The 27,382-nt window shown below is 41.3% G+C and overlaps 1 protein-coding gene across 2 annotated transcripts; it reads left to right on the top strand.

Moving 5' to 3' along the window:
- The first annotated feature begins 761 nt into the window (after nucleotides 1-761).
- slc36a1 (solute carrier family 36 member 1) lies at nucleotides 762-26,229 on the top strand. Of its 2 annotated transcripts, none has more exons than XM_061685694.1 (12): nucleotides 762-915; nucleotides 3,163-3,270; nucleotides 6,151-6,205; nucleotides 6,291-6,381; nucleotides 7,808-7,896; nucleotides 8,524-8,613; nucleotides 8,741-8,825; nucleotides 9,518-9,745; nucleotides 12,655-12,753; nucleotides 12,834-13,000; nucleotides 14,098-14,267; nucleotides 24,680-26,229. In XM_061685694.1, the coding sequence occupies exons 2-12, from the start codon at nucleotides 3,237-3,239 to the stop codon at nucleotides 24,931-24,933; spliced, it is 1,362 nt and encodes a 453-aa protein (XP_061541678.1). In that variant the 5' UTR covers nucleotides 762-915; nucleotides 3,163-3,236; the 3' UTR covers nucleotides 24,934-26,229. The 2 variants fall into 2 exon arrangements, with proteins under 2 accessions (XP_061541678.1, XP_061541677.1); XM_061685693.1 differs by having other exon boundaries at nucleotides 6,091-6,205.
- The last annotated feature ends 1,153 nt before the right edge of the window (nucleotides 26,230-27,382 follow it).

Here is a 27,382-nt window from a genome sequence, read left to right as displayed (position 1 = left end):
TTTGCAATCGGATAGTTACATTGCTATAAAGATAGAATTAAAAAAAAAGATCTGCCAAAGTAATCTGAATAAAAATAAGACTACTTGCTCATGGGTATTTTAGTTCACATTTATTTTTTATTGTATTTATTTCCATAACTATTTTAAAACATTCACATTCAATAAATTAGCACAAGCTAATTTGACCTACATGAATCATTCTTAGAATAAAATAAATGCTATTATAAAAGTTGAATGCAGCGTCTTGCCTGGAGTGAGGATCCCGGAAGGGGAAATTAAAAAAAAGAAAAAAGAAATAATTGTATAAACACGAAAATAAAATGCAATACTGGACTGATAAAACTTAGAATGCATACTGTATATACACGTATAACAAAAATATGTCAGCAAAATTGTGCTGACTTTTCCATGTAGGAGCAGCTACAGACTCATTAATGCAACTGCAACTGGAGTCGAAAGTGCAGCTCACATAAAAAACAACAACAACATACATTTCCATTAAATTAGGGCAATTTTAGTTCATAAAAATACATTAAAAATGTTAGGGGGAGGCTGGCACATTTCCATTTCAAATGACACGTGTTTGTTGCCCTAACGCATGAATAAAGGCGTCGATTTAAGAAAAATTTCTATGGCAACAGGAAAGTCGCGTCCACCGGTGTCTGTTTCCGGTTTCGTGTCACGTGACCTGACGGCTGGCCAGCACTGGCCCTCTTCAGTGACAGCCACACGCACGCACCCACGCACGCGCGCGCACCCACGCACGCACGCACGCACGCACGCAGGCGCACACTCACCGGGCTTTCTCGCCACCGACGACCGCAACATGAGCACGAAAGCTCTTTGGCGACGTTAACGGCCACCCCAGAAGCTGCGCACCGAGGGGCGACAGAGACGAACATTTCTTTTACCGAGGTAGGAACCCCCCCCCAAAATAGGAATTTTGTATGTGGCGCTCCGTGTTGACGGAAACAAAGATGGCTAACGTCGGCTAGCTAGTTTGATTTATTTCTTATTGCGCTCTCTGATGGCCGCCAAGGGTCTAACAGGTTTAGATTAGCGCTATTATTTGGTCGTTTACACGTAATTCGTCGTCACTAGTGGTATTTTTAAATCACCCGCGTCTCGTTCTTTTTGTGTGCTTGTCAAGGATGTAAACGTGCAACACCCAAATGGATTCGAGGTCGTCAGAGGGATGACATTGGAGTGTTCGGCAGGCTCCCCGCTGCCGGATTGGGTTGAAAGGATGAGATAATATCAGTTCTTCATGTGCGCCAGCGTTGCGGTTCGGGTCTTCCTGGGTTCGGCTGCCTTTCAAATGTCAAATAAAACCAAACAGCGGTGGAATCAAAGATGACATGAGTTGTTTGTCGTGAGCAAACAACTCATTTTTTTTTTTTTTAATTATTATTATTATTTTTTTCCGCAGGTTGGTTTTGGCGCTTCAGTCACAGACGAAAACGCGTTCGGTGCACTCGTGAACGGTGATTAAAAAAAAACAACAAGTCAGCATTATCATTTGAAATGTTAATTACAGCGGTGCCTTTACAAGTTAAATTCGTTTGGTGACCAAGTTTGTAACTATCAAATCGATTTCCCAATTGAAATGAATTATTTGTTTTAATAAAGGAAAATGGCACCGTATTGTTTATAAACATAAAAGATCATGTTAAGAATGAAACTGGTTTAGAAAGTGTAATAACTTTACGCACTATGTTGGCAGTGTGCCTGTAAGAGGCGTGGCCTAGTGAGTGACATCAGGAATTGGAATCGGGTTGGCCGGTCACTCTTCGTGTGAGATTCTTGGCGTGAATTGTGGCATACAGCAGCTCCTTGCCAGTGTTTTCATTTGTCCTATTCGGTCAAAAAAAAGTGCATTGGCGACTGCGGCTCTCCTTACCCACATGCGAAGACATTGCAGTACCTAATTCACTCACTCCTAACTAGAATTTTTGCATGCAACACAAAGCAAAATATTGACCAAGCGACAGAGAGAGAGAAGAAGACGCAAACCATTTAGGAGGACATTACTCGAGTGTTGGTGATTTAACGATTTTGTTGCTATATAGAGCAACTTTTGCAACCCCTTTAGCTGCTATTTAACAAAAACAACAACAAAGCGACTTGCGACGCATCTGACAGCTGCTGGCTCTCGCAAAGCTCTGCAAAGCAGATTTGATTTACACAACACGTCGTCTGCTCTCGGCGTTTGATAATCGTGTGATGATGCGAAATAAATTTTTATCGGCTACTTCGAACTGTTTGAAATGTTTAGTATTTTAGTCACCGGTCTCTTCCCTAACTGTGGTCGCTGCAATCATGTTAAGAAATGTTCGTATTTCATATTTGCTCACCGAGCCTATTAAAAGTTATGTCCTTTTACTGACGAATGCTTTAAATATGTCTAGCAGACTACACTGTCATTAATTTAATACGAAATGGGAGTAACGTGATGGGGTTTCATTGCGTTATAAAAGCGATGAGCCGAGTTGTTCAACATAAAGACACTTTGCCCTTCTGTGGGAGTTACTCACCATCGCAAAAGTCCTACCGGCAGGAAATACTCTGTACGTTTCCATATGTTTGTCTTTTAAAATGTCACATTAAATGGCATCATACAGATTAATGTTGAAAAATGTCGTTTTCTTAAAAGTTATCTCACTTACCAAAAAGTGTGCGTACGCACAAAAGTTGAAAATGGCGTACACCCAAAACAAAAAAATCATACCTATCAAATTGCGTATGCACAGCTGTAGGACATTGTTGTTATTGTGATTATTATGATATTTAGTGAAACTGGACCTGTGAGAGGCATGATTATAAAATCTGGCTTCAGTTTGCCACCTCACCAAAGGTGTGGCTAAATTTCCTTGTCTCCAAAATGTGCATACGCACGGGTTAGAGTTTCTGTACATGTGTGCACTTTGTCCCGTCAATTAAAAAAATAATACAAATTTGTTTTTTTGATGAGTCACATATTTTTCCACATGAAGTTGTGTGCGCATCTTTCAAGCCCTGTTTTGTGCAAATGCAGCATTGCTAAGTCCTGGATGTTCTCAGAACAACAATACTTGAGAAAATTCCTTGCGTGTTTTTTGGACATACTTGGCAAATAAAGATAATTCTGATAATAATTCATCACATTTGTCTTCTTCCTCGCAGTCAAGCGACGTCGATGCTGCACTCGCTGACGTTCAGCTTTTAGCAGCCGAGAGGTTGGGAGGCACACCGCCGACATGATGTCCTCCAGCGATGACGTTCGAGGGGAAGGTATGAAAAAGGATTTTCAGTCTCTTTGACGTTTACAGAAATGTGGGAGGAGTTCATTGAAGACTAAATGGTCTCTGATGTTTACAAAAAAATGAAGTTTAGGGTCAGGGTCAATGAAGATGAAATTGTCTTGGATGTCTCCAAAAACATCATTACCTATACCGTTACTCTAAAATTGTCTGTGTACGTCAAGTTTTACTTTACTTTTTTTATAATCAATGTACAGTGGGTTCGCTGTAGATAAAACTGTCCTTGATGTTTACAAAATGTGGACTGGGGTAATTAAAAGACTAATTTGTCTTTGATTCTTATGAATAAAAAATGCTTAGTCGGTAGGTTATCATTAAGTTTGTGAAAGATGTAATTAATTGTCTTTGCAGTTTTCAAAACAGTTCTTATTTTGTGGAAGCCAATAATCGGTCTATCGGGAAAATGATACATATACAATTGACACCTGCGCACTCGCGGTTTGGCACCTGCGGATTCACCTATATGTTTTGTTTTTTTTCCCCAATTTTTTTCTTTTTGTCTTTTCTTTTTTTTTGGGGGGGGGGGGCACGCCCTAAGATGTTTAGTGGCAAATTGTCCCTGCTTCTTCACGACTTATTTGGGGTTAAAATAAAAAGTATGTTTACCTTTATTTTAACTGCAAACATGCTTCCCTTAGTCAACACACTTGTTTGCATGCCGGATGTACAGTGGGTGTTCAGTAGTTACGTTGGATTCCTGCCAACTCCTGTATTGATAACAGCTGAGTTTATCCTGTTTGAATAAGACGCTGGAGCTCATGTTGACTGTCTCCAATTTTAGAAACACTACAGGGTGCTACTTGTGCGAAAGCAGCCTCCTTTTGTAACACGGACCAAGTCCACGGACACGTCGGCCCTATTATGTAATCCTTGTTTCTAGATAGACGCCATAGCTTTGACATGTTTAGATAAAGCACTACTAGGAATCCTATTGAACTGTGTGTGGTTTTTGGACTTGAGCGTACAATTACAGAATTGAGATAATTAGCGGGTGTCGCTAAAAGGTCTGACACCGCACTTTGAAAATGAGGAAGTCAAGGCCCCGAGTGAACGTCACGCCTCCTGACATGACCGCGGCGGCTTGCTACGTTTAAACTCGCCCCCCCCCCCCCCCCCCCCCCCCCCAAGTGTGACATCTTCTGAGCGCTGGCTTTAGTTTGAGGTTCCGTTGGCTACATGACAACCACAACCACAAAAGTATTTTGTTTTTAACATCCAAATTGATGTTGTCATGAAAACAAACATGCTCACGTGCTCGGGATGTGAGGGAGCAGACTTCAGGCTTTGACTGTGAATTATTTTGAGTAGTTCTACACAAGACAGTGGCTAACGCTAATAGCTAATCCGTGGAACGATGGAATTTATTATACGAACCATCCAGGTTATGCTTGCGATGCATTTGAGTTTAGGTTTTGCCTTTTTGGCTTGGTTCAACTCGTTATGCTGATATCTATTACACAAGGTGGTGACAGTTAACATTACTCCTATCATTCGGCAGCTGACCTTTGCCTTTGACTTTATTTTGACTTGTTCCTTTTATTTTTATGACGCAAGATTTTCGTTATCCTTCAACGATGGCATTGATTATGTGACTCGTCCATGCCGGGCTTTTATGAGATCGAGCGGACCTCGGGCTTTGACTGTGGATTATTTCACTTAATTTTTTTGCTTGTGTTTTGATTATGCTGCAAAGATGGTGGTCATTAATAACTAACTGCAGGAATAACGGTATTCATTTTATGACAGGTCCAGGTTGGCTTCAAATTTGAGCGAGCGGTCCTTTGACTTTGTGGATTATTTTGAGTACATGTCGTTTTGCTTTTAATAAGTAATAAGAAGCACACTGAAGCCCGGGGGTGGTTGAACAACTTCACTGCTTGTCTTGTACATGCCGTCATATAGCATACATAACCTCTATGCGGTTTTACATTGACGCACTTTTAAAATGAGTGCCTGTGAGGGAAAAACAGAACCCTGGTGGTCATGTGACCGCAGTGTCATGTGACCACACGTGTTTTTGGGGCCCTGGTTCACTTGAGCCATTGAGATCTCACATGACGATCGCACATTCCTGTTGACATCATCTTTTTATCACCTTCACACCAGCTAGCGCGCACTTCCCTTTTGTGTGCAGCAAAGAGTCACGCCTGAGCGCTCAGACAGCCAGCGGTCAGAAAACGCGTTCATCAGCAAACTTCCATTTTGCGTTTGCCATGATTAAAGCCATAAATTCAATGAATTGCGGCTCAAAAATCCCCCAAAATTTGTGGGGTTGAGGCTGGGTGAGTCGTCGAGACCTTTGCCTGCACAGTCGAACTATGGGGCAATTTTTTGATTTTAAAACTCTGAACTCCTTTTTTTTTTTTTTTTTTTTTTTTTTTTTTTTTTTTTGTACTTTTTACATCAGTTGTTCACAAAATCTTGACACCAAGATCCACCTAAAAAATTATTAGCCCTCCAAGTACCACCATCCTTAACATACAGCACCATAGTAGGCCGAAGTGTTCATCAAAAACAAGGCAGTGTTTATTCCTAAAAAGTTAATTAAATAAAATTGTGAATCACATTATATACAGTTTGAACATTCACACTGCGTTAAAGTATTGGAAAGTACAAAAAAAAAAACATAAAATACAAAAGTATTGAACTAAAAAGTTAAATACAGCTGAACTGTAGTCAAGCATTGAGTTCACGTACCACTAGTAGTAGACTGATTTATATTATTTGTATACAATAGAGGAGAGTGGAGGCATGATTTGCTGCTGAGGTCTGTCGTCTCACCCCTCTGCAGGGTCTCTGTTCTCTGATCAAAACCCATCCGAACTGGATGCTCTGTGTCCTTCCCCTCCAGGACCCTCAAGAACACAACGCCACTACGAGAGGATCGGCACGCGGACCGGTACCTCGTACGTAGCCACGTAGAAATGCTGCCAAAAGACTAATTCTCTTCCGCGGGAGTGACTTTGTGACTTTATCTATCCCCTTGTGCAGTTTCTGTCAGACTCTGATCCACCTCCTGAAGGGCAACATCGGCACCGGGCTGCTGGGTCTGCCTTTGGCGGTCAAGAATGCAGGCCTGGTGGTGAGCCGCCTTTTGAATTCAACCCCCAAAGCCTGTTTCACTTGCCAACAGGCATGTAGGCATGTCTATCATGACAAGACGCACAAAAAAAAGTCTCGGGAAGCCGTGCCCGAAAATACACAGGAAGTTTGATTTGAAGCTGCCATTTGAGTCACTGTTGAATATTTTAGAATGAATTATCCTATCGATCTTTCCATCGAATACTCGTACAATCCCCTCACGCCCCCGTTGACGGATGTTTTCTGATCAGGAAGTGCACTTACTGTATATAGCGCTTTATCTACACCATCATGGTGCCTAAAGTGCTTTACAGAGGCTCACGGTCACCCAATTCAGGCATACATTCATGCACCAATGGGCGGCTGCGGCCATGCAAGGCGCTACTGGGCCTACTCGGAGCAATTTAGAGTTCGGGGCTTGCCCAAGGACACTTCGACAGCAGACAGTCTGAGCTGGGATTCTAAGCGCCCTGCGAACAACAACAACAATATTCTAATATTATATACCAGAAGCAAGTTTGGGTTCTAACCATCATGTAATCAAGCTATAGTTCTGCTAGTTATCGCTGCATACACGGACGCGTTATTAGGATTCACACATGGTTTCCTGGCAGGACGCGCCCTGATCCAATTTGACTGGCTGCAGGACACGCGCCGCTGCACTGTGATTGGCTGTTGTATCCCTGTAGAACACGCCCTATTTCTTCCAGACAGGAAAAGATGTGACTTAAGTGTGGCGGCGTTCATGTTTCCCACCAACCCTAACCCACCCTAATCTTAACCTTAACCCATCCTTATGCGCCTTAAGCCCCAACCCTATCCTTAAACCTAAGCATAACAAACTTTAGGTTTTTTTTATCCAAATGTGATGCATGTTAGGGATGGTCATCTCCTTACATCTACTTAGCCTGCCCTTCCCACAAAGCAGCAGCCAATCATGTTGCAGTGAGGGGTGTCCTGCCTAGAAACTATGTGGGAATCCTAATGACGCTACAAGGACGGACGGGGAGCCCGCTATCCTCAATTCCGGGTTTGATCACGGGACATTTGCAATGCAAGTGCGAGGGCACCTGTGACGCACCCCCTCCTCTCTCCCCCCTGTACACTGGCATTGAGATTTCCATCTGGTGCACCTTGCAACTCTCGCACAGCCTGACCGGCATGCATGGTGGTGTGTGTTCAGGGCCTGTTCCTCGCCGCTTTCAGTTTGACTTAATCATTCATCTCATTTGGGAATTGGCTCATTTCAGCGCATCACATGAGAGTTTCTGACAGTGAAAAGATACTAATGTGAGCCTCTTGATAAACCTTAGCAAATGAGTAAAGAGGGATTTAAAATGTTTACAATGTTGACTGGAGGTTATTCAAATAGGTCCTTTGAAATGTCTTCGGTCTCTCTCTGCGTGTCGTGTCGCGTGTGTGTCCAGCTTGGTCCGATCAGCCTGCTGTGCATGGGCGTCATCGCAGTCCACTGTATGAGGGTGCTGGTCGACTGTTCCCACCACCTCAGTGCAAAGTAAGCTCTGCTCTCAACTTGCTTGCATTTTGTGCTCTCATCCTTGTTAGTTGTTGTTTGTCTCGTAAATTGTAACCGTAATTAAGTGTAGTGTGTCATCGCTCCATGGCCAAGAGACGGCCTGTCCAGGATGCTCCTGTTGTGCTTAGCTCAACACACTTTTTCACGACTCCTCTAGTCACGCGGAGCTGATCCCAGAGTTGTTTGGTTCAGTTTTCAACAGCACACTAAATTGTGTGCATCTCTGTTTACAAAGCAGCTCACAATAGCGGTTCACGGACTTCTTGACGCAAAATGGCCGTTGAATGTTGGACCTGTGGCTGCTTTTACATTTAAGATAACAAAAACAAAAGAGCCTCTGCTAATTTCAGTCCTGAATCAGCTCAGGGTGAAAGGGGCAAACTTGATTCTTGACCAGTTCGTTCCTTCTGGACCAGCAAAAAGTCGCTTTGCTGCTAGTCTTGCTCTAGTTTTTCCTAGCACCAAGTGGCTACTTTTCCAGTGAAAGATCAAAGAACTGATGCTAATTTTGGATCAAGCTTCTAACCACCCCTTGCGCCAGCTCAGCGCGAAAGGTTGTCGTGTGACTTGCGTAAATGTCTTTGTACAAAGGTTTTTCCGTTTCAGGATGAACAGGCAGTCTCTGACGTATGGCGAGGCGGTCCAGTATGGCATGGAGAATGTGTCGTGGCTCAGGAGACACTCACAGTGGGGAAAGTAGGTTAAAAAATGATAGAACTCCGCCGCCACCATATCATTACACAGCTTTTTGTGTTTATTGCAACAAATTCTCCACCTATGTAAGCATGTCGTAATCATTGCGTGTGTGTCTTTCTCCTCTTAGACGGACAGTCAACTTATTTCTCATCATCACCCAGCTCGGCTTCTGCTGCGTCTACTTTGTCTTCCTAAGTGACAATGTGAAGCAGGTAACACGCACACACACACACACACACACACACACACACAGTTTTCATGAACTACAGTAACCTCCATTTTATCTATGGTCACTGTGCTCTTCGACCGGTGGCCTCAAATCCCGGCTCGGCTCTTTGGAGTTTGTACTGAGAAGTAAAGCCACAGTGAACTTTTGACGACAGCGCTTCGCACTGCACTTGAAGCCCATGCAGGATTTATAGAAGTGGTCTTTCATTACAGAAGAAGGCCACTAGATGGCGGTGCCTGTCTGTTTTCAGGCCACTTCAGACATTGTCCACATCTTATTGTGGAACCACAACGTACGTCAAAGGGCGTAATCATTTCGACTCTCAAATTAAGGTTTAAGGCCTATTTAGGGTTTCAAATTAGGGTTAAGGTTTCAAGACTGTCAAATCCGGATTAGTGATCTCAAGTTAAGGTTTGAAATCAGGGTTTGAAGTTTAGGTCTCAATTAAGTAGGGTTTTCAATCATCCCTCTTCAGGCATTGCACAGTACTTATCATTTTAGTACCCTTTTTTGACTTGGCTCTTAATTTGTTCTTTCACATTTTTGACGTATTTATTTATTTTTTTAGGGGCACCGCACTGGAAAAGGCGAAACCTTTTAACTTGGTTGCACTTGACAGGGATTTTAAAGTACACCAAGTGCTTTCACACCTCTGTCGTTTTCCTTCCTTGGCAGGTGGTGGAAGCGGCCAATGCCACCACCTTCAACTGCCAGGTGAACGGCAGCAACCAGACACAGGTCCTGGTGCCCAGCTTTGACTCGCGCCTCTACATGCTTTGCTTCCTGCCTGCCTTTATCCTACTGGTCTTCACGCCGAACCTCAAGTACCTGGCGCCGCTCTCGCTTATCGCCAACCTGGTCATGGCCGCCAGCCTGGTCCTCATCTACTTCTACTCCATCATGGTAGAGAGCTTTTTATTTTTTTTACTTCTACTGCGCTGACACGTCACAGAGTAGTCCACATGAGTACAAGTTTCGTAAAAGAGATATGCCTGCCAGATATTTGCATAAAACCTATTTGTCCACTTTGACATTTAAAGTAAGGTGGTTGGGCTCAGGCGGTGAATCACAAGTACCGTAATTTCTCTTGTATAATGCGCACCCATGTATAATACGCACCCCCAAATCTGACCTCAAAATTCTGGAAAACCCCTCTACCTATATATAAAGAATTTTTACAATGCATGATTTTGCTTCTACTCGTGATCAAAACATTAAGTATTATCTGCATTTTGTTACTTTTTTTCAAATAATTATTCTGAAGTTAAGCACTTTATTTGAACTCATAATACTTTCCTTAATTTACTTGCTCTTATTTTGAAATTCACAGCCCTACTTTTATTTTGTAAATTATAAAACACAATTGTGCTCATATGATTGATTACCCAGGCAGAATTTGTAAGATGGTTACAATTCATTAAAGAAAACATGAAGGACAAGGCAAAACTAATTGAATTTTATTTTAATGGTATTCAAATTAAACCGTCAAGCATTATCATCAAACAAAACATAACCATCCATCCATCCATTTTCCATACCGCTTCTCCTCACAAGGGTCGCGGCCGTGCTGGAGCCAATCCCAGCTATCTTCGGGCGAGAGGCGGGGTACACCCTGAACTGGTCACCAGCAAATCGCAGGGCACACAAAACAAACAACCAGTCCGCACTCACAATCACACCTACGGGCAATTTAGAGTCTCCAATTAACCTACCACGCATGTTTTTGGGATGTGAGAGGAAACCAGAGTGCCCGGAGAAAACCCACTCAGGCACGGGGAGAACATGCAAACTCCACACAGGCGGGGCCGAGATTTAAACACACCGGATCCCCAGAACTGTGAGGCGGACCAGTTGTCCACCGTGCCGGCAAAACATAACCATAAAGAAATTAATGATGGTTGTTGTTCAGTCATATAGTGCCACAGTATGTAAATTTACGAGCACAACTGTACATATATGCAGTCATACGTACCCCTGGGCAGTGGCATTTTCAAATGAAAGTGTACAGCTTTTTCATAACCACTAGATGGCGGCATACATTTATAAAATGTGTGAGTTTTTTTCCATTTGCTCCTATACCCATGTATAATGCACACTATTGACTTTTGATAATTTTTTGGGGGAGGGAAATTGATAATTTTTTGGGGGAGGGAAATGTGCATTATACACGAGAAATTACGGTAGTTTGAACATTTGAATGACTAAGGGAATTCTTCCTCTTTTAACAGATTACATGTAAATCCCAAAGGAATTTAAGATACATTTTTTTGAAGTCTGTAATATACATGAATAGTACGTTTAAAATTATTCAATGAAAGCTGTCTTATTAATGGTCTTTCGCTTCCACATTTTAGCTTTAAAACCAAAACTAAAGATTCAGAATATTTATAACCGGAAAAACCTGAGGTACACCTCCTTATCGTAGTGGAGGGGTTTGTGTGTCCCAGTAATCCTAGGAGCTGCATTGTCTAGGGATTTATGCCCCCGGCTGGGTCACTCTTTGCAAACGGGTCCTAGATGAGGGACCAGACAAAGCACAGCTCAAAGACCCCCTATGGAAAATATTTTCTCTCGCCTGGATGCGAGTCACTGGGACTCCTTCCGGAGCCAAGCCTGGAGGTGGGACTTGATGCGTTCGCCCTAGTGACTGGGTCTCATCCATCTGGGCACAGCCCGAAGAGGCAACGTGGGTCTCCCTTCCCATGGGAGTCCCCTGTCAGAAGGAGTTTCAACTCCCACCTCTGGCAGAACTTTTCTAACATTCCGGGGGAAGCGGGGGACATTCCGTCCCGTGTCAACTCATGAGGTTCAGGGACATATTTAATTCCACCCATGGTTATCCCCATCTGATACTGTATTTAATCACGTTGTCTTTTGCCACGCCGTCAAAGTGACCATGCTCCAGTCACAGACGGATCGCTCTCCCCATGCATGCGAGACATCATTGCGCCTCACTTCAAGTAAATGATTGAAATAAGATGCTAGGATGATTCAGTTAGGATTTTAAATTAAGATTTCAAATTAAGATCTCAACCCAGGATTAGGATTTCAAGATAAGATTTCAAATTAAGGTTTCAAGCCTGCGTTATGGTTTCAAATTCATGTTTTTAGTTTGGGTTTAAAGCCTGGATTTAAATTAAATTAAAATTAAATTACTTTAATACATACCGTTAATGACATGCTTACTCTAACTTTCTCACTGTCCCAGCTATATGGACGGGTGTTGTAGTTTTTGTTTTTTCTCCCCCCACGCTGCGTTGCTTGAACGCGGCATGCTCCTCGTGTGCATTCTTCAGGTGCTCGATCAAATTTGTTGTGTTGAAGCATTTCGATGACGTTCCCCACGACGTACTTCAGTTGTGCACAGACTACAAATAACTTAGGTGTTGTTTGTTTTGAGACATCGCAAAATAGTCCCACACCGACGACATGTTTTTTCACCAACAAGATTGAAAAAACTTGGCCGTCAGATAGTTACAGTACTGCGCTACAAGACACGTGACATGGCTAAAAATAAACTAGATTTAGGATTCCTACGCGACGAAGACGCAGAGTTTAATGTCTTGTGCGGAGCCGTTCGATGACGTCATTGATCGGATCGGCGACTTATGACATGAAAGCCGATCAACATAAAATGCTAATTATCGGCCGATAACGCCGATCGGATCGGCGTAAAGTCTAGTTTGGTTGTCAAACAATGGTTATGGTTTCAAATTAGGGTTTCAAGCCTGAGATAGGGTTTCCAAGTCCCGAGTGAGGCTAGTGTGTTCAATTTAACAGTATCTTTATTCTCTTTCGTTTTTCTCTTCCAGCACATCAAATACCCCATTGACCTTCCGGTTGTGGGCCGAGTCAAAGACTACCCGCTCTTCTTCGGGACGGCCATCTTTGCCTTTGAAGGGATTGGAGTGGTATTTGAAGAAACGTTTGCGCGCACACATACACTTACAAACTGCAAACACTGACATCGAGTTGTCGCTGTTGTTTCCAGGTCCTTCCACTGGAGAACAAGATGCACAGGCCTCAGAGTTTCCCGCTGGTCCTCTACCTTGGAATGGGCATCGTCACCTTCCTCTACATCAGTCTCGGCACCATCGGGTACATGTGCTTTGGCGCCGACATCGGCGGCAGCATCACCCTCAACCTGCCCAACTGCTGGTAAGATGACTTGATCACAATGGTCTACATTTATTCCCGTCTCATTTACAGACACTGGTGCTTTTGAGAGGTCTGGGCACCTTTTGAGTGCGCCGCTGAACATGCACACCGAGCGAAAAAGAGGGATGTTCGGCTTTTGCACTATAACCTTTCACAAGTCCAACTGTTTAATAATTCAGCACTTTTTGCACAACTTTCTGTTCTCTAACAAGGAACAGGCATAATTAACCGGCCCTTGATTCGAAGGTCAGTATGACAAAAAAAAAAAAAAAATCAGCATATTTCATCAGGAGAGACATTTGTATAAAAAGTGTTGTATTGTACAGTCAGCATTTATAATCATCGAGCCTTCAAGTGAATGTCTTCGGAACTCACATGCTTGTTTGCAGCTGGCGTGGAGTTGCGAGCTTGAAACAAAAGCACTAAGTTCCCTTACGCCCTTCCTAATAATAATGTCAATAACGGGGATTTATATTGTATAGCGCCTCGAAAAAGGAAACACCAGCGAGACAGCAAATTGAGAGTATTGAGAATGCTTTTGAACACACCTCCTGTGCCACTTAAACATCAGAAAATAACCAGTGCAGTGAAGCATTTATTTCTAAACCTTTGCACCCTTTTTGTGTGGTTGAGAATTTTGAGTGACTTTGTAATTCCCAACCTAAGTGTAAGAGTTGGCATCGGTCGATTGGTCACGCGTGTAGAGTGGCATGCAGGAATGACGAACACTTAATCCAACTGTTACATAAGGTGTTTTTTTTATTTACATTTTTGTTTGAATTTGTTATCCATATTTTATACTACTGTATTGTCACGTGTACGCAATTAGTCAAGGAATAAGAGGCAGTTCCATCAGCGTTCCAGTAGAATCTGGCATATAGTCGCTCCGCAGTGTTGTCCAGTCAACTTTTTATTTTATTTTTTTTCCTATGGAGCTACACCACTCATTTGGTCCATCCAGTCTTCCTTCTTTTTCTTCCGCTGTACTTTTGTGGTGGCATCACACAAGAAAGAAGAAAATTAAAAGTCACTGGTTCTTTGTTGAACTGTATTGTACCCTGTGCTCACTTTCATCCTTCTCCCACGTCGTTATCCAGGACCTACCAGGCCGTCAAGCTGCTCTACTGTTTCGGCATCTTCATCACGTTCGCCCTGCAGTTCTACGTCCCCGCCGAGATCCTCATCCCGTCGGCCGTAGCTCGCGTGTCCGAGCGTTGGGAGATGGCCGTCGACCTGCTGCTCCGCGCTGTCCTGGTCGTCTTCACATGTGAGTACTTATTACCTAATTACTTTTAAAAAATTATAATAATAATAAGGTAATAAGCGGTCATATTAAGGTAAATTATGTCACAATTAGTCAACATTGAATTGAATTTTGAATTGAATTCTTTATTTCCAACAGGCTAAAAAGTAACGTAAAAAAAACCAACAAAACAAACAATATTGGAACAAAAAAATAAATACATATACATATTCGAAAATGAGTAGGAAGAAGTAAAACATATTTTCTCCTACCCCTATCTCTCCTTCCTTATCTTATAGAACATCAATATGGTCCTATAATAATATGATACTATAACTAGCAATAATAAATCTGAAATATATATATATATATATATATATATATATATATCCTTATTGCTATATACACTAACATAAATGATTATTTTACCAACAGCAATGTCTTAGATTTTAATAAGAAAAGATAAAAGATCAAGTATAACAAACAAAACCCCTATACCTCGTTACTATACATATAAATATAGGTTTTGTATTGTCCCCAATAATAATAATAAAATAAATAATAATAATAATAGTGACTACCGTATTTTCACGACCAGAAGGCGCACCGTATTAAAAGGCGCAGTCTCAGTTATGGGTTCTATTTCTGTATTCAACACATACATAAGGCGCGGTGTATTATTGTGCGCAGGCATAGTAAAACATACGATAGCATGCATGCACGCTAAAATGCTAGCGTGTGTTTTTAAAAAGGCAGCGGGAGCAAAACTAAGTTTGGTTGTACTTTATTGACGTATTTAACAATGTATTCATGTTATTTTTTGATCAATCAGTCCTCATCTTCTGTATCTGAAATGAACAGCTGGGCAAGTTCCCCATCAAACACGGCAGGTTCCCTCTTGTCATTGTCGGAGTCAGTCTCGTTGCCGTGCGGATCCTCAGAAATAATGCCGGCTTTTACAAAAGCTCGAACAACAGTGCCAGCAGACACGTTAGCCCAAGCATCCACAAGCTTCGTCAAGCTCCGAGTTATTGCACTCAGTCGAATGGTGACTGTAGAGACTCCTCTCCCGGCTGTTCTTTGCTCATTAATCCATTGCTCGAGTTGGTCTTCCAACTCGGGCCACGTCGCCTTGTTTCCGCAGAAACTCAGCTTCGTCGTCTTGACTTGGCGGAACTCGTTTTCCTGCTTCCTCCACTTGCGGACCATGGATCCGTTGATCTTGAATTCTCTCGCGGCTGCTCGATTCCCATGTTCCTCTGCGTAACTGATAGCTTGCAGTTTAAACTGTGCTTCGTAAGCGTGTCTCTTCGTAGGTGCCATTTTCGACTGCTGTCAAGCCAGCCTCCACTCGTAAAGTAGCAGTCAAGCCAGCCGGCGCTAATTTTGTTCATATTAGGCATTACGGTAAAAGGTCGCCAACTCGAGGCAAAAGCCACCTTCAAAATAAAAGCGTTATAAGGCGCCCTGTCCATTTTGGAGAAAATTTAAGACTTTCAAGTGGGGCTTATGGTCGTGAAAATACAGTACTCAGTGCCTTGCCATGGATGGGTGCCTTTATATTGCTTGCTCTTTTAATTGCCTGTTTTTTTCACTCTCCCTAAAGCACTTTGTGTTGCATTTTAATCTATAAAAAGTGCTATAAGTACGTTTGATTTAATTTCATATACGTTTATATTGATACTACTTTCCCCACCCCCCCAGAGTGACCTGGGATTTGCTTGAGACTTGAAGGTGATCACTCGAGACTTGCTTGTGACTTGCACAAATGTGCTCTGCTACTTCTCATATTTTGTCAAGGTCATTGGTTTGTCTTTGTTTTTGAACTGGTTGATGTTTGGCCATTGTTTCAATTCCACACTCAGTCTGTCCCATAGTCTCGCTCCATTATTTGATATGCAGATTTTTTTAAATTGTGGTTCTTACTTTTTGGATCCTAAAATTTGCCATATCTGTTAATTTATTCCTCTCTGTTATTTTTCCTCTCTTTCTTGAAACGTTTTCTCTGAATTCCATTGTAATAGATTATTCCTTGATTTTTAAAGACCTTGTGCTGTTTTAAATTCCACAATGTCACTATTTTTAAAATGATTTTAGACTTTACAAATAGTTGATTAGTGTGTTCAATATAACATACCTAATGGACTTTTCTAATGGCTCTTTTTTAAAAATAGTTTTAGTTTAATAAGATTGGATGTAGTAAACTCTTATATGCGTTGCTCCAAACCTCTATGCAACAATTTAGGTAAAGTAAAACCAAGGTACCCGAGGCGTTCCCAGGCCAGCCGAAAGACATCTCTCCGTCGTGTCCCGGGTCGACCCACAGCTCGTGACCATAGGTGAAATATCCAAAACCCTGTAGTTCCTGAAACCAAAAAGCTCCGCTGCAGACCCCATACTAAAGGGTTCATCTGACCCCAATAACTGACCCCTAAATTAGACTAGTTCCATTGGTCTAAACCCACGGCTTGTTAGCTTCTGTGGTCAAAATGCGCTAAAACATTGTGTTTTAACACACTTAGAAATCTCTGTCCAAGTTTGTAATTTCCTGGAATTAAAAGGTTCTGCAGATCCCAACCCAAAATATTACCCTCCCAGCAGGCTCTTCTTTTGGGTCCTGGTAAATTACCCCTGAGCTAAATTGAGTAAATACAACCCCAATTCCAATGAAGTTGGGACGTTGTGTTAACGTAAAAAATAAAAACAGAAGACAATCATTTGCAAATCATGTTCGACCTATATTTAATTGAATACACTACAAAGACAATATATTTAATGTTCAAACTGATAAACTTGATTGTTTTTCGCAAATAATCACTTAACTTTTATGTTTAATACAACGTCCCAACTTCATTGGAATTGGGGTTGTCGTTCCCACGTACCAAACACACAAGTTCCGCGATAAAGTACCGGTACCTGTAGGTGAAAAGCAATAAGACTGCTCACAATTCTGTCCAGACCCTATCTAAAGGTTGTAGTTCCTGGAACTCAGATGTTCTGTTGCAGACCCCACCCTCCAAAGTACTACCCTCCTCGCCCCTACCTTTTTTTTTTTTTTTTAATTTTTTTTATTTTTTTTTAGGCCCTGATAAATTATCCATAATTAAATTTCGACAGTATTTCTTGCAGTCCCAAAACATTCTTGGTGCCTCTTACACAGAAAGCTAAAAAAAAAAAAAAAAAAAAAATCTATGTAATAGCATTGTTGTTGTCTAGGGCACTGGAGGTAATAATGTGTACTGCTTCCTTGCAAAAGACGCCTCCTTGATTTCCAAGCAGTAGCAAACGCTTGCCTACAAATTGACTCAATAGTCCTCTTGTTACCACTGATTGATCATAATTTCAGGAACTAAGTGGTTGTGCCTGTAAACACCAACCATCCAGACTCTCCCTCGCCTCCACGTCACATTGCCTGATTCACTGCTTCGGTATGAGAGCAAGACTTCCATTCATTCAAATCTTATTATGGTCTCATTGAAGTTTACATGTTTATGCTACTAGATTAATTAGGATTGGAATCTATTAACCTTACATCTGCATTCCCGCTGGCTGCGTTGACACGCACTTCATACAGCCGTGACAAATGGATCAAAGTGTCAGTGCAACTGTGTGTCTGTTTTTTTACATCTCTGCTAATTTACCTATGTGATAGGAGCTCAAAGAAAATATTTCCTTTTCAATGCCGTCTGACTCAGAATGCAATCATAATTAAAGCTGCGAGCAACAATGAATGGGAACTCGCACCCCCGAGCCCAAAGTGGGCAGATGAAATCACAGCGTTAGGTCCAGCGTTATTGTAATTAACATTTTCTGATGATAGGAGGTGCCTATGAATCACAGCCAAGACGTTATGGTGAAGCTATGACCGCTGCCTTATTAGTAGAGGTGGGTAGTAATGCGCTACATTTCCTCCGTTACATTTACTCAAGTAGCATTTTGGGTAAATTGTACTTGTCAGAGTACTTTTAATACTGTATACTTTTTACTTTTACTTGAGTATTTATGTTAAGAAGAAACGGTACTTTTATTCCGTTACAATAAAAAATGCCGCTCGCTACTTTTATTAATCAATTATTGTTTATTTATCAACTATTTCATGTGCGACATCTGTGTCGACTACGACTTCGACTTCCGCATCGGGCGCTGTTTGCCCCAATCCGACTCGTGTTTACACCGAGACGAAGAAAAACAACAGCTTTCATGCATTGTAGTATTTGTCTGGCACTGTCTGCCCAAATGGGGATATTTCAGCCCACTTCTAACTTGAGAAAACACCTTGTGGTTCATTGCAATGAAGTTGGGACGTTGTGTTAAACATAAATCAAAACAGAATACAATGATTTGCAAATCCTCTTCAACCTATATTTAATTGAATGCACTACAAAGACAAGATATTTAATGTTCAAACTGATCAACTTGATTGTTTTTAGCAAATAATCATGAACTTAGAATTTGAATTGAATGCCCGTGACCTCCAACATTGAATGCCCGTGACCTTCGATCCCTCAGGCGGCACTGCGTCAAAAACCGACATCAATGTGTAAAGGATATCACCGCATGAGCTCAGGAACACTACGGAAAACCAATGTCAGTAAATACAGTTCGGCGCTACATCCGTAAGTGCAACTTGAAACTCTACTATGCAAAGCAAAAGCCATTTATCAACAACACCCAGAAACGCCGCCGGCTTCTCTGAGCCCGAGCTCATCTGAGATGGACTGACGCAAAGTGGAAAAGTGTTCTGTGGTCCGACAAGTCCACATTTCAAATTGTTTTTGGAAATTGTGGATGTCGTGTCCTCCGGGCCAAAGAGGAAAAGAACCATCCGGACTGTTATGGACGCAAAGTTCAAAAGCCAGCATCTGTGATGGTATGGGGCTGTGTTAGTGCCAATGGCATGGGTAACTTACACATCTGTGAAGGCAGCATTAATGCTGAAAGGTACATACAGGTTTCGGAGAAACATATGCTTTCATCCAAGCAACCTCTTTTTCAGGGACGCCCCTGCTTATTTCAGCAAGACAATGCCAAACCATTTTCTGTACGTGTTACAACAGCGTGGCTTTGTGGAAAAAGAGTGCGGGTACCAGACTGGCCTGCCTGCAGTCTAGACCTGTCTCCCATTCAAAATGTGTGGCGCATTATCAGAATCATCTTTATTTGCCAAGTATGTCCAAAAAAACACATAAGGCATTTCTCACCGGTAGTTGGAGCCGCTCTAGTACGACAACAGACAGTCAATTGACAAAGAATACTTTTGAGACATAAAGACATTGACAAAAAACAGTCACTGAACAATAAAGGGTTGCTCGTTATCTGGTAAAGCCGGTACATTTTTTTTTTTTTTTTTTTTTTTTTGACAATTGTGCAAAAGATGCAGAGTCCTCTAGCACTTAGAGCAGTTTGAATGACTAATAATGCAATAGTCCGATGCAATGACCATTGTGCAAAGGGCGCCGAGACTTCAGCGAGTAGTGCGATAATCTGGGACAATGTTGATTGTGCATTATGACACGTAAAATACGACTACAGAGACCCCGGACTGTCGAACAGCTGAAGCTGTACATCAATCAAGAATGGGAAATAATTCCACCTACAAACAACAACAATTAGTTTCCTCAGTTCCCAAACGTTTATTGAATGTTGTTAAAAGAAAAGGTGATGTAACACAGTGGTAAACATGACCCTGTCCCAGCTTTTTTGGACCATGTTGCAGCCAAAAAATTCTAAGTTAATGATTATTTGCTAAAAACAATAAAGTTTATCAGTTTGAACATGAAATATCTTGTCTTTGTATTGTATTCAATTAAATACAGGTTGAACATGATTTGAAAATCATTGTATTCTGTTTTTATTTATGTTTAACACAACGTCCCAACTTCATTGGAATTGGGGTTGTAATTACCTTTCTGTACAATTCTGAGTTGTCATAATTAGGCTCATACATATTCAAGAACAATATGATTGGAGTGGCATGCATCTCCCCTGTGACCAATATTTGTCTTCCATTTTTATCAGCTATTGTGGATGCATGTCTGAAGGGCACTCTTGTGTTTAATTAGCATAGCCACCTAACCCTTTCCCCCCTTGGCAGAAAATATCGAGTGGTACGTGTACTTGGTTCACCTATCTACATCTGAGATTCATTTTCAAGTGGGTCTCTTGTTTTTAAAAAAAAAAAAAAAAAAAAAAAGACATCTGCTTTGAGTGACTTTATATGCAATAGCACCTTGCCTGTTTTGAATGGTTCTTTTACCCTTTTAACATTCTAGCTACAGAAGGTAAAATCTACTTTCACGTTTTGTGCTTTCTTGAATTGGTCTAATTTATAGCAGCATAATTTCATGACTCTCTTCATCACTGTGGTCAGAATTAATGTGGTCAGAATTATGCAAAAATCCAATAATTTGAGTAGGGGGCCAATACTTTTTCATGGCACTGTAATAATAATATTGCATGTGGCGTGACCGAAGACATTTGACTCATTTAAAGGAAAATCATTGTGGCCCTTGAAGATTTGGATTTGAGAAATCCTGCTGTATACTATGACATATTTATCATTTCTACATTGTGAAGACATAATAAGTAATGACCTAAAACAATTATGATTATATGTGTATGTGTATATATATATATATATATATATATATATATAATAAATATTTTTTTTTACTAGAATATACATTTTATTAATTAAAAAAAAATTTTTTTTTACATACAGTACATTTCTAATTAGCAAATTATATTAATTTTAAAAGATATTTTGGCATGACACATTTGTGTACGTCCTTGGATTCCTTGAAAGGTGAAAGGTATAAGTGGTGCTATATAAAGTTGGTGCGACTGTTAAAAAGTAAAAAAATAATACAGCCTTTGTGGTGAATACATTTTAATTAATCCCATTTTAATTGAAAGTCGAGGACTATTGTACTTGCACTGAAAAACATTAGTTTCCTCCACTGACCCAGTCGATTTCATCTCCACTTTCAGACGGTCACTGACACACCAAAGTATCCTTGCTCGCTAACCCCAGCTCCGCGTTGGCTGCATCATGTTTCATGCATGAACGCTTGAATTGCTTCGCTGATAATCAAAGGCTCCTTTGTCCAATTTGGATCTCCCCCTCTTGATCACTTTAAATTAAAAGTGAACATTTTGATAATCCTTAAAGGAGGATTTCGTTCAGACCGCGAAGCGACTCTAAAAAGTGTTTGCTTGCGCAGTGCACCTTCTCTTGATAAGCAGCCATCGTGAGTATCGATGCGAGCGAGTCAGGGGCGCAAACCCCCTGGCTCGAACCAAAGACTCGGCAGAATCCCCGAGGCCCCGGCACTGGCTGCGCTCTCCTCGCGACTTTCCTTTGTTAGTCTGTAATTGGAGCCTATAAAAGCTCACGCGGACAGCATTCTGCACGTGCATGTTGATAAGCCAATAAAAGGGATAAAAGGCATACATGCAGCACTTCACGTCCGCGGGTCATTCTGCAGGCAGCCCGTGATTTAATTAGCACACTCGTGTGTTGAATGCAGAATTCGGGGACCAGGAAAAGGGGACTTGTCCAGATGCTTTTTCAAAATAGTACGCTGTGAGACTGAAGTAGGGGCGGGGGGCAATTAATTTTCCAAATAGGCCATTTGAGTCACTGGAACAGTGGTTGAGGCCCCCCCCCCCCCCCAGATGTTAGCATTAACTGCTGTGGATGTTTAGCCACATTATTCCTAGCGCCTATGAGCCTTTGCGTGAATTATGGGCGCGACTTCTAGTTTGAACTGAATAGCATTTTCTTTACATGCTAACTGTTCGCACTAGTCCACTTTCTGTGATTGTTATAGACGTAAACCTTGTGGGAACACTAGTTGTCCCAGCTTACGAGAGAAAAATGTAACAAAAAATAAATAAATAATAACCCAACCTAGGGGTGTTTGTTAAAAAAATAAAAATAAATTAAAAAAAAAATCAGTCTGTTTAATTATGTTTCTAAAACATCAGAGACATTCACTCTTCAAGGAACGTTTTTGTTAACGACGACAGCAATTTAGTCTTCACAAAACCTAACATGCATTTTTTTTTAATCATAAAAAATTCTGTTACATGTTGCACATTGTCCATGTAACAACATAAATAATTTGTCTTAACGTGTATTTGAAATGTTTTGTACCCTCCCAAGTTGGAGATTCTCAAGGCAAAGAAGCTGAATATTTCAAAATTTTCACGAACAAGTTGCTCGCCTGTCTTGAATCTTTTTAGTTGATGGAAGCAAAAAAAGCAGCAACTCTAATTGGCCCAAAGCAAAGGTAGGGATGAGGAATTGGTTTGTTTCATTCAAATGCCAGCCCTCATATATAGGTATGCACTTTTTAAAAAAAAATTATACATCATAATTTAATGGAAATTATTTTGCGGACCCCCAAGTTACAGGACCTCAGCTGGAGAAACAGCGCTACAATAAAGGTCCTGTTTTTTACAAATGTTTTTCCCCATGTTCTGGTGCAAGGTTTTCCTATAATTTCCTCGCAAATCTTGATCACACACTCCAACGAACTCCACGCTGTCCCATTTCCGCCCCCATGGTAGATGGCAATTATTTCAAAATCATCATCCCGGCGATATTTGTATGGATTTATTCATGAAAAGCAGGCTAAACAAGCAGCAAAACATCTTTATTTGTCATGCTCAGAGTCGTACAATTTGTGGCAATCACGCCGCACAAGTGCGCTGTTTGCAATCCAAGGTAAACCATCCTCTGCATCCAATCCTGCTTTCTTTTCTCGCACATACATTATATGGGTCATTTTCATATAAATTGATCAATAATGGTAAAGACACTTGGGAAAGGAAAAAAAATCAAATTTAGCAATTTTTTTTATGCTGCCCTGGTTTTACATGGGTAAATGTCTCAAGTAGCAATGGCCACACTTAGTCGTATTTATTTATTAATGTTTTGGTCAGACACATACAAGGAAATAACAGATACAGTATTAGTTATAAAAATATGTACATATGTATATATATATATATGTATATGTGTGTGTGTATATATATGTGTGTATGTCTGTATATGTATGTATATATATGTGTATATGTATATACGTGTGTATGTGCTTACACACGTATATACACACATACACGTATATGTGTGTGTATATACGTGTGTCTATATGCGCGCTTGTATAGATATATACGTGTGTGTGTGTGTGTATATATATATATATATATATATATAAATATAATATACACACACACGTGTATATACCTCGGCACACCTATTTTATGCACAGCATTAGGTTTAGCCTGTCGGTGCAACTACTAACTACTGCACCTCTATTTTACATACACAGTTAGGCCTATCTTTAGCCAGCTAGCACAACTACAGCACACATTTTTGCATACACCATTAGCACAGCTTCTAATTTCCACAGTTATTTACAGTTAGCTTTAGCCACCTACCATGGCCACAGTGCACCTTTATTTTTGTTTTTTAAAAAAGAGAAAAAAATACACCACAACAAAATGGCATCTCTAATTTACATACACCATAAGTTTTAGTCAGCAAGCATGACCACAGCACTCCTCTATTTTACATGTACTGTTAGCATTAGCTAACTTCCAGGACCACAGCTCACCTCTGATTTACATACACCGTAACCTTTAGCCTGCTAGCGTAACCACAGCGCATCTCTATTTTACTTTCACCGCTAGTGTTAGCTTTAGCCAGCTATCACAACCACAGAGGACCTGTGAGATGTGGCCTGTAGACGAGGTTGGATGACTTTCCATAACATCATGCATCCATTAGCGTTGCATCATTAGCGTTAAGTGGTCTTCTTCTCTGAGATGCCAGCAGGAGGACGGGAAAGAAAAAGAAAACAGTCGACTTTTCTTCCTTTGTTTCTGTACCATGAAAGTCACTTGCATGGACAAATTGTGCCAGTGTCGCCTCCAGGGGGACGGCGACCGAGCCTTTTAGCCGCCCTCTTACACTTGAACGCTTTGACTTGAAAGCTGGGCTTCGTCTCCTGGGGTAGGCCCGGCGGCCCCCAATTCCCCAGGCCCCTCCGCTCCCGCCTCGGAAAGTCTTAAATGTGTTTTGAAGAGCATCCTTCCACAGCCGGGTGACTCCTTTGCTCGCTGTCACATGAAAGTCGACCTTGGCGTTGTCCCTCGGGTTAATTAGGCAGCAGCCTGCCATTGATTGTGTTCAAAAGCTCTTTTGTCAGACGCTGATAATGGCTGTGTGTGTGTGTGTGTGTGTGTGTGTGTGTGTATATACGTGCGTGTGGGAGAGGAGAACTCACTTTTTCCTTCACCCATTCAATAAGAACACACAACTTGTCGTGTCCAATCAATAATAATCGATGCAGACTTGTGAGAGCAGAGCACTTTTGTATACACAAAGATCATTTAAATATTTTGGTTTTTGTTTTTGTGGTGGCCAGGCGCCCTCGCCATCCTGATCCCGGAGCTGGACCTGGTCATCTCGCTGGTGGGCTCGGTCAGCAGCAGCTTCCTGGCGCTCATCTTCCCGCCCATCCTGCAGGTGCTCACCTTCCAGGGCGAGGGCTTGTCGCCAGCGTCGCTCGCCAAAAACCTGGCCATCAGCCTGGTGGGCCTGGTGGGCTTCCTGACCGGCACCTACGTGGCCATCGAGCAGATCGTCACCCGCAACGCGCTCAAACGCGAGCTCCAGTAGCCACGCCGCCGAGACATTTTATTGAGGGCCAGGTGTTTTTATTCAGCATCACCGTGCAGTACGTGTGTGTGTGTGTGTGTGTGTGTGTGTGTGTGTGTGTGTCCGCCATGTTGTACGCTACTCAGTCCGTCAGGTAGGTGCTCGCTTCTTTTTACATTTGAGTTTGTTGACACTTAGTCAAACTACCTCAACAAGTTTTGTTTTTACCGACACGCTTGTTAGTACCTTTGACCTTTTTATTTTTGTTTTTTGCCATGACCCGATAAACAAAATTCAAGTTGCACTTTGATTTTAATGCCTTATGCAGTAAAACAGCACGAAAAAATGGACAGAAAAGACACACCATCATTCTAGCATGTATTTTAACCGCAAAAAGATGGTTGTGCTTTGAGTTTATCAGCGGGACCAGTTTAAAACAAAGTTGAAACCAGCGGCCATTTTGTTGACAGTGTTTACCAAAGATATTTTTTCCCTTTAATTCATTTAACACACATGAATTGAACAGCACGAGGAGATTCATTTGAAAACATCAAAAAATGCACTTTAGCAAATTTTCGCATCTTCCAGATGTTACAAATTCCAAAATGAATGTTGAGCTCACTGCCGTTCAGCCACATTTTAGTTTTCTGTCAATACACTTGATATCACACATTGTTAGCTCCCCCACGATTTACTAGACTGTTGGGTGAGGATTTAGGGTTAGGTTCAGGAATTAAATTTGAGTTAAATTTTGGGTTTAGGATTAGGGTCCCACTGGTGGATCACTGGATTATTAAATCCAATCAAAGACAACCCTGCAATGACCAAATTCTATCAACTCTTTTTGTCCTTAATACTCCATTTTTTATTATGTTCACTTTTGCATTGTCTTTTAACTGAAAAAAAAAGTGTGTACTAAAAACATTTATTTTTTTAATTAAAGCGGCACATCTTTTTAGATGTTCACAAGACTGTCATTTACAATTTATCGTGTGTGTAATATATATATATATATATATATATATATATATATACACAAAGTGAGAACCATATGTTGGATATATATAAAAAGATGCTGGATCACGTCCATGCATCGTAACCACATTGTAACTGAGGGACTTTCAAACTTTTCATTCATTTGCGTGTCCAGCTCGCTTAAGACAAACGTCACGTGGTGACCATAAATCACAATCAAGTGTAACGCATCAGTGTTAAGTGTTGAACTTAGTTTTATTTCTGAAGACAAATGCAAATTGTTTGTACATTTCCATTTCCACTCATAACTCCCTGCCAACAATAAAGAACATTGAAAACAAAAAGTGCATTTGAATCTGTTTTTTAAGACTTTGTAAAAATGTTGGTGTTCACAACTAAACAATTCTGTGGGAAAAGGCCTCAAAGTTCAAAGGTATGATTCTTCTTTGTTTATTCGTCTTTCCATCATCATTGTCTTTTGTCTTCTTCGATCATGTGTCACATCAGCAAGTCTCGTGACATTTTAGCTCAGTGAGCATCTCAAGGATGTGTTTTTCTTTTCTTTACCATAATTGGTATAAAACACACAAAAGATCAGATGTAAATGTCTCACAGGACTGTCACTAGACAGCTAAATGCTAAACTGTTAGCAATCGCGATTAGCATTAGCACGCTAGCGATGACCATTTTAGGTCAAAAAACGTTAACTACCATTCAGCTCACGCATACTTCTCATGTTATATGTACATTGCACATCAAACAGTGTCTTAAAAATCACTTACAGACGCTCCACTGTCATTTTTGGCAAAGTTTACCAGTAGCCCAACACAGTTTTCGTCTGTAATAAATGATCGTGTGAAACATGGGTTGGTCCGGTGGCGCAAACATGGTTCCGGACGGACCTTTTATTTTTTTTTGTGGCGGCGGGGCTTCTTGGTACAAACTTTGTGTAGTTATTTATTTATTATTCCCCCCCCCCCCCCTCCCCTAGTCTCACGTTAAATTTCTGCGGTTGTTTTGTGTGAAAAGCACCAATATGTAAGCGGCTGTGTGAAAGACAATAGCGGAAAGTTGGGTCTCAAATCAATGAAAGAACACGAGGCGGCACACAGGCTCGTTGTCACAGTGAACTCTTTATTAGCTCGTCTCCGTTAGCATTATTTAGCAACATGACGAAAACATTCAGCGGGAGCGGTCTCCATGGCGATGTGCAAAGAAGGTCATGTGATGCGTCCCACATTCAGCTGGCCCATGCTCCTTGAACGCACCACCAACAGAAAATTCTTCACATTTTCCATCTTTTGAGGCTTTTTGACAACACTGCTGTCACGAGGTCATTTGAAGGCGACGAGGAGACAAAACGAAATGGGTTACAACTCATTTAACAACCATTTGGCCCCCATTTTTTTGTCAAATGTGTATTGTGTGTCATGTCAGTATGTCATATAGTTGAGTGGTGTGTACTGCGCACATCTTTTGTATCGTGTGTATGTAG

Source organism: Phycodurus eques, chromosome 9 (assembly GCF_024500275.1).
Source record: "Phycodurus eques isolate BA_2022a chromosome 9, UOR_Pequ_1.1, whole genome shotgun sequence".
Taxonomy (NCBI): Eukaryota; Metazoa; Chordata; class Actinopteri; order Syngnathiformes; family Syngnathidae; genus Phycodurus; species Phycodurus eques.
Note: the sequence above shows the minus strand (reverse complement) of the source record. Positions and strands in the feature narration are given on the sequence as shown.